This window comes from Brassica oleracea, chromosome C1 (genome assembly GCF_000695525.1).
Source record: "Brassica oleracea var. oleracea cultivar TO1000 chromosome C1, BOL, whole genome shotgun sequence".
Lineage (NCBI taxonomy): Eukaryota > Viridiplantae > Streptophyta > Magnoliopsida > Brassicales > Brassicaceae > Brassica > Brassica oleracea.
The window spans coordinates 987,429-996,081 of NC_027748.1; the positions used below are offsets into that span (position 1 = coordinate 987,429).

At 43.0% G+C, this 8,653-nt stretch overlaps 1 protein-coding gene and 1 pseudogene across 1 annotated transcript in view; both read left to right on the forward strand.

The window, feature by feature from the left end:
- Positions 1 to 8,653, forward strand: part of LOC106308556 (isoflavone 3'-hydroxylase) — a 25,363-nt gene that overhangs the window by 3,358 nt on the left and 13,352 nt on the right. Inside the window, exon 2 of the mRNA XM_013745714.1 lies at positions 2,381 to 2,770. Coding sequence (XP_013601168.1) covers positions 2,381 to 2,770 — 390 coding nt within the window. The remainder of the gene's footprint in view (positions 1 to 2,380; positions 2,771 to 8,653) is intronic.
- LOC106328344 overlaps positions 6,235 to 8,653 on the forward strand; it is a 5,426-nt pseudogene continuing 3,007 nt past the window's right edge.

An 8,653-nucleotide genomic window follows, 5' to 3' on the forward strand; every position in this document is an offset into this window, starting at 1 on the left:
TGGGGATGGTGGAGATGGTGGGAGTGGTGGGGATGGTGGAGATGGTGGAGATAGTGGGGATAGTGGAGGTGGGTCATTACACTATTATACTTCTCATATTATATTATTCAATTATTTTGGAGATCTCTCTAAAGTTTGAAAATTTCTTGTTTTACTAACTAATTTTGTAATAAAGTTTTGATATTTTTTTGTTCTTTTTTACAAGATCTTGTCATGAGACATGGCATAAGTAATAAAATGGTGGGAGTCACCCATTCTATACGTTAGTAGTGGTGCCCATTTCTCGCAACACATTCTTAATTTTAAGAAAATGTATATTTTACAAATGAATCTGAATGGAGAAAAATAAGTGTTTTTATTGAATAACTAGAGGGGTGTCCGCGCTTCGCGCGAAATATTATTTTACTGTTGTTAATCATGACTTTATTGATGATATAATTACGTCTGTTAAGAACATTTGGTTTTTTATTTGTGTTATATAGTAGTAGGTGGTAGGTTAATATATTTTATGTTTGTTTTCTCAATAATGTATTGTTGTGTGTATAGTAGTATTTGTTAGTGGTGCAATGAGTCTATGATATAAAGCATATTGTATTTTTTTCATATTTTTGAACATTATTCCTTTAAGATGTTTTTTCCTCTCTCTATATTTTGACATTTAGTTGTCACCATCTATATATTTCGTTTACCTTTCCAACGTACAATGCTTCTCACCATCACCGAAAAAGACTCATCTCTGTGCTTGTTCTTCCTCGCATTCTTTCCCTGTGTGATTATCTAATATTTGTTGTAGATCTTGTTTATGAGTTCCCACTTGTGCGGTTGTTTTTCACGGTTTTGTAGGCTGTTCTGGTCAATATTGGGTTTTTTTTCCTTAGATTTAAGCTGATGTTAGAGACTGCATATCCATGGATTGAGTCAGAGTTTATTCATCTTTGATATTGTCTTCCTTGTCGTTGGCTTTCCGTCGGTAGTCTATGCTCGTCTTAGGTTTCAAGATTTGGTTTTTGGTGATCAGACTTCTATGCTCTCTTTCATAACTCAAAGACGGCTTCACGGTTTGCCAATTTCGTTTTGTCTTTCTTTTCCTATATGCTCTCTCATCTCGTTGCAGCTTTCATCGCTGCTCGCATCTCTGGTGTCTCTCAGTTTCGCCATGTTTGCCACTCTAAGTTTGGATAGTGCTTTTTTTCATGTATGCTTTGTGAGCTTGAAAGGTTATTTCTGGTCTCAAGCTTGGACTCTAGTTTCTCGGTAATTGGCTTCCGTTCTCTCTCCTTCAAGTTGTTTTTCTTCTTCTTCTGTTTCCCTTGGTATAGGCGTGCGGAGTGAGTTTTGGAGCTTTGGTCCCTTTTATCAAGAAGGTTGTGGCTCTTCGCTGGCATGGATGCCTTGTATGTGCTTGTTTAGTTTGTGAGGTGTTTCTCACCTCTTAGTTGGTAGTTGTGCTTTCGGTACTTTAGGCATATGTATTCATCCTTCGTGGTGGTTTTGGCCTTCCGGTGATTATTCTTTCTCCAACCCACTTTTTTGATTCTTTGCGTTGATGCTTGATCGTGCTCTTTTGTGTTCGGGGATTACTTTATCTCAGATTTTTATCTTCCTATCATTTTCTAACCTCTATTCGTTCTAGCCAAAACACTATATAGTAAGGTGAAGTAAGTTAGTTTTTGTTCTTGGTCTCTTTTCAACTCCGGACCTTTATTGTGTTAGTGTTATTATGGCATTTTATTTTTCTCTGTGATTCGAGAGATTTTTTGTTTAAATAATGTGTTTTGCTTTAGTTTTTTCTTATTAGTTTGGTTAATTTATGATTTTTAATTGCAAAATAAATATATAATTTGTAACTAAAATAATAGAAAATAGTAAAATTTTATGTTATTTTAGCTGTCAATAAATTAAATATTAAAATATATTTGTATTACTTTATTTATCTTTAATTTTAGTGATAAAAATAGATTATCAAACTTCATATGATATGATGATGGTTAGTGCGGGAATGATTAAATAACAAAAATTCTCAGTTCAACACTACCTATCAAATTAAATCATATTCAAACTAATAGAAATGTCTGTCTTTTTATCTTTTTTGTCTTTTTTTATTTATTAATTTATCATAAATATATGATTTTTTATTTAAGTTACATGGATAATTGTTTGATTAACAAAGTAGTGAATTTTCAAAAAAAATGGAAGAGGACACGTGGCAGCAAACCCCCTGCCACTTGTCGGAAAAAAAGGAAAAATTCTACTTTATATTTATATATACATATATATATATTCAGCCCAAGAAAAGAAAAATTTGATCAATTTTGGTTTTATATCCGGTTAAAGATAACCAAACCATATCAAACCGTAACAAGACCATTTTATTATTCAGGTGGAGTTACGACCGTTACTAACGGGTCTTACCCTAAACGTTATAATGAGAATGATGACTGGAAAGAGATTCTGCGAGGAAGATGAAGGTGGAAAAGAGAAGATAAGCTTGGAGTTCCAGGAGCTAGTTGCGGAGATTCTAGAGCTCTCTTCGGCGGACAATCCAGCAGATTTTTTGCCGGCTCTACAGTGGTATGACTATAAAGATTACATCAAGAGAGCAAAGAAGGTTGGAGAAAAGATGGATAGTTTGTTACAAGGGTTTTTGGATGAACATAGAGCTAACAAAGGAAGATTGGAGTTTACGAACACCATGATTGCTCATTTGCTTGATTCTCAAGAAAAGGAGCCTCATTACTACAATGATGTTACCATCAAAGGTCTCATTCTGGTATGTATTTCTAGACCCTATTAAAATATATGAAATCTAACTTATACACAAATGCTAACTTTCCCAAATAATTATATATGAAATGTATTCTACACAATCTTATAATTTCCGAATATCCTTATATATATCGCGGTTAAACCACAATTAAAATGAAAACAAAATACTATAACAACGGCTTCCATACCAAATGATGAAAGTATAATTGAATTTTCAGACATGAAAATCTATTACGAAACCCACTGATGTTGACACTGTTGGACCCGAATATGACCCTCAGGTGAGGTACCGATAAGCGTGAGCTAGCATGTGGGTTGCGATAAGCCCATCATAACAAAGGGAGCTGAAAGCCGAGCTGACGACTGGACCTGGGAGACATCATAGCAGAGGTCACGACAGAAAGTGAGCTAACACCTTAAGAGACTCGGTCAAGAGGAGCCTAAAGCGAGTTCCGTAATTGAAGCCGAATATCTCGGAGAACAGTTGAAGGGTTGCCAACGAAACCTAGACTATATAAAGACGGAGAAGATAAAAGACAAGCCATCTCTTTTTCCATATATCAACTTTTGTACTAGATTAAAAGCATTACGTATTCTTTAGTAATCATCTCAAGATACATTCCTTTGTATTCATCATCTTTCAACTCATCAATAAAATCATATTCATTCTTCAAGTTTATTTACGGGATTCAGCCCACGATTCTCATTCATCTCTCTTGACCTAACCTAAATCTAAGAAGTAAAACCTTGTCTCTCACAATTGGCGCCGTCTGTGGGGACAAATAATCGAATCCCTTTCTCTAAAGCTTAAAGGATGAATCCATTAGACGGAACGAATCCATCTAACCCCGATCAATCGAACCAGAGCAATAGCTCACCGAATCGCACTGCTCCGGGGGCAAATAACCCGAGAGCCTCCGGAGGGACCAACTCTGGGTCCTCAGCCCTCAATAACCCATCGCATCAATCCGCTCCGAACCAAACGGAAGATCAGCTTTCTGAGATCCGTCGGATGATGCTCCAGTTAGTGGACAAAGCTCAAGAGACCGAGCGAACGGTGCAACAGTTAGCCGAACGGCAGCAACAGTTCGAAGAGATAACCAGATCTCAATCCGCAACGACCCAACCGTCCGTCCACCAGGGAAGAGGAGTCACTTTCCATGAACGGTTAGCTGACCCTTCCTTCCCTAGAGAGCGCCTGAACTTCTCCCCTGATAGCCCAGGTGCAGAAGGGCAGGAACCTGCTTTCCAAACGCCTCGCGCTAGGACAGCTCCTGCGTTTACCCCTCCTATCACCAGCACCATGGGGAGCAATGTAGCTACAACTAGCTCCATGCCTGATCGAAACACCGGTGGGAGCACCCGTTTGCCTCCACCGCCACCTCCTTCCGGGTCTGGAGCAGGAACCAACATACCGTCCGGGGGCAGAACATCAGCTTCGGTGTTTCAAGCTAGGGTTTCAACCCCAAGCACAGACGAATACAAAAGAACGGATGCTGATCCTGCAGCTCTCCGCACTAACCTCGCTCGGAGCCTAAGGACCAATGAGCGACCTATTTCGCCAGCTAGCTGGGAAGACGACCGAGCTCGGTCTCACCAGGAACCTGCTCGCCGAGTATCTGATAATGACCCAAATGTCCTTCCCTTCGAGGGACCTGACGCAATTCGCAGGTACATGGAGCGAACCCACGCAGCTCTCCAGAAATTGGGAGCTCAAGTTCACAAGGTAACGAGCTCAGCTCCCGAAATCGAGAGCTTAATTGAGGAGACTCGTGGAACTCCGTTCACCGATAGAATTGCCAACTCTTACATAAGAGATACTCGAAAAATTAAGATTCCTGAATACGATGGGAACGCAGACCCAAAGGCCTATTTAAGAGCCTTCCGATTAGCTATCGTTAAAGCTCACTTCACAAAGGAAGAGTGTGATGCAGGATATTGCAGAACATTTGCCGAAAACCTGATCGGAACAGCTCTCGAATGGTTCTCCAGCCTCGAGCCGAACTCTATAGACAGTTTCGATCAATTGGCTAACGCCTTTATGAAGCAATATTCAACTCACATCCTGAAACAAGCGTCTGAGGCTGACCTCTGGAAGATCAGACAAGGACTGGAAGACTCACTGCGAGTCTACATCGAAAAGTTCAGAGCAGTAAGAACTAAACTCTCGAATCCCAACGATCAGGTAGCCATTGAGGCTCTTAGGAGAGGTCTCTGGTATAAATCAGGTTTCTTCTCGGAGCTAACGCTAAATCCCCCTCCAACTATCGATGACGCCCTCCATAAGGCCTCTAGATACATTACCTTGGAGGAGGAAATGGCAGCATTAGATAAGCTCCACAGAAAACCCCAGAGTCACCCGAAAGGCGAAGCCTCCGATGGAAAGGGACCTCACAAAAGAGGTAGCTCCCGAAATAATCAGACCCAGGGAGAACATTCTTACGTAGTCGAGGAAGACAAGGAAGAAAAACCTGTCGCCGCGACAGCTAAAGCCCCCTGGTCCAAAGGTTATGACGAGAGCAAACATTGCTCTTACCACGATCGAAAGGGACATTCAACCGAAGAATGTTGGGACCTCCAACGACAACTGGCTGCTAAATTCGCAGCCGGAGAAATAAAAGATGTGGACCTCAAAAAGCCACAACCTTATCAGAAGAGAGGTCCCAGAGATAGCTCTCCAAAACGCGAGAGGTCACCTGAAAAAGAAACAGACTCACCACCCCCAGCTCCCAAAAAGAGAGTCGATATGATCCTTGGAAAGTTTCCACAAGGAAAAAGCCTACAAATCGAGGCCCTCTTGAGTAAACCACCTCCCCAATCGAGCCCTGGCTCAAGGATCGATTACATCCTTGGAGGGATGTGTGTCAAGACTCCGTTAACTCTATTAAAAGTCACGTACGGAAAGCTGTGTCAAACACTCAGTACAAACCGACCAAGCCTGAGTCTAACACTAAGATCTCTTTCTGGGAGAGTGAGACATTAGACCTCGATAGACCTCATGACGATGCCCTTGTCATAACATTAAATATAGCAGGGTACGAGGTACCTAAGCTCATGATCGACACCGGAAGCTCCGTCGATCTTATTTTCTACAACGCACTAAAGGGAATGGAAATAGACGACTACGAAATTGTCGACCAGAAATCCAACCTCGTAGGTTTCTCAGGTGAAACAGCCACCTCATTGGGAACAATTAAGCTCCCAATTATAGCTGGCGGAGTCATGAAAATGACCAACTTCATAGTTGTCGACAAACCATCCCCTTTCCACGCAATCCTCGGAAGGCCTTGGATTCATAAGATGAAAGCAGTAGCTTCAACTTATCACCAATGCGTGAAATTTCCAACAACCAACGGAATAGCTACCATACACGGTAGCCAAAAGATTTCAAGGATCTGTTACCTGGGAGGATTCGAGATCATAAAAGAATCCCCCCAATAGCAATTACAGATCCAGGAGAGTCGCGAAATGCAACGAAATATCCGAGGTCCCCCTAAGAACCTCACCGAAAAAGTTAGCATCGACGACTCAAATCCTGAGAAACATGTGAGCATCGGATCCGAGCTACCTCTCGAAACCAAAAAGGAGCTCGTCGAATTCCTAAAACAGAATATCAAAACCTTTGCATGGACCACCAGCGACATGAAAGGCATAGATGCAAATGTCACCACTCATAAGCTCAATGTAGACCCTACTTTTAAACCGATCAAACAGAAACGTCGTAAGCTAGGTCTAGAAAAAGCCCAAGCTGTCAACGACGAGGTCGATCGACTAACAAAGGCCGGGTCCATCCGAGAGGTACAATACCCCGATTGGCTAGCTAACCCAGTGGTAGTAAAAAAGAAGAATGGGAAATGGAGAATCTGTGTAGACTTCACCGATTTAAACAAAGCCTGTCCTAAGGACAGCTTCCCGTTACCTCATATCGATCGTTTGGTCGAAGCAACGGCTGGACACCAGCTCTTGTCCTTTATGGATGCCTTTTCAGGATATAACCAGATTATGATGGATCCTGAGGATCAAGAGAAAACCGCATTCATAACTGAACGAGGAACCTATTGTTACAAGGTCATGCCGTTTGGTTTGAAAAACGCAGGAGCTACCTATCAAAGGTTAGTAAATAAAATGTTCGCTGGACAACTCGGAAAAACCATGGAAGTCTACATCGACGACATGTTAGTCAAATCCTCAAAGGGGGAGGACCACATCTCCCATCTAAGAGAATGTTTCGAAATCCTCAACAAATACGACATGAAGCTAAACCCAGCTAAGTGTACCTTCGGAGTACCTTCCGGCGAATTCCTAGGTTACCTCGTAACCGAAAGAGGCATCGAAGCCAACCCGAAACAAATAGCGACATTCCTGGAAATGCCATCACCTAAAACGACCAGAGAGGTACAAAGATTGACCGGACGGATCGCAGCACTAAATCGATTCATCTCCAGGTCCACCGATAAATGCCTTCCATTCTATAAACTTCTGAAAAATAATAAGAAGTTCTTATGGGATGAAAAGTGCGAAGAAGCCTTCAAACAGCTGAAGGCTTACCTCTCGGAACCTCCGATACTATCCAAACCTGTAGTAGGAGAACCACTGTACCTGTACCTCGCCGTGTCGGCAGCTGCAGTCAGCGGAGTGCTAGTACGAGAGGAACAAAACGAACAGAGACCTGTCTATTATACTAGCAAAAGCTTAATAGACGCCGAGACGAGATATCCCACCATGGAAAAACTAGCCCTAGCAATCGTGACAGCTGCCAGGAAGCTGCGACCTTATTTCCAATCGCACTCGATCATCGTAATGACCTCACAACCATTACGGACGATTCTGCATAGCCCTAGCCAATCCGCACGATTAGCCAAATGGGCTATAGAGCTCAGCGAGTACGACATCGAGTACAGACCCCGAGCAGCAGCAAAAGCTCAGGTCCTCGCCGATTTCGTTATTGAGCTAGCATCCGAACATCTAGACCAGGAAACAGAGGTTCCGAAATGGAGCCTATACGTGGACGGAGCCTCGTCAAGGCAAGGCTCCGGTGTCGGTTTAAGACTAACCTCCTCAGCCGGAGAAACCATCGAACAATCCTATAGACTTGGATTTAACGCTTCCAACAACAGGCCGAGTACGAAGCACTAATCGCTGGATTAAAGCTCGCCCTGAGCCTCGGAATTCGGGAGCTAAACGCCTACAGCGACTCGCAGCTGGTAGCTAGCCAGTTTCACGGGGAATACGAAACAAGGGACGAAAGAATGGGGGCATACCTCGAGGTCGTCCTAAACCTCACAAAGCAGTTTGACAAGTTCGAGCTAACGAGGATCCCACGAGGGGAGAACTCCTCAGCAGACGCGCTCGCCGCATTAGCTTCCACATCCGACCCTCTCGTAAAACGAATTATACCCGTGGAAGGAATCGAGAAGCCAAGTATCGACATAGCTACCAAGGCTGAGATGGATAGCAAACCAAAGGAAAAAATAGAGGATAACAGCCTCCCGACGGTAGCTACCCAAGTTTTCACGACATTCTGGTTCCCGAAAACTAGAACACGCAGCTTTAGAAAGCGCACCTCCAGGAAAGCAACCCAGAACCCGGAAAACAACGACAAAAGTGAAGGTACTCACCGAAGTTCAGACTCCCTAGAGCCTAACTCTACGAGTACCTCCGGGGGCACCATCCAGACCTCGGAGCCACTTGTCTATAAAGTCCAAACAAGAAGCCGCACCGCTCTTAAAAACGCATCTAGGAACGCTACACAAACCACAGGGGATAACGAGGAAATTGGAGATATTCCTCAGAACCCAGAACCTACTCCAACGAATATCTCCGGGGGCACCACGGCACCAGGTCCCGAACAGGAATCTCCCTCCTCTCTTCACAACAAAGTTGTAGG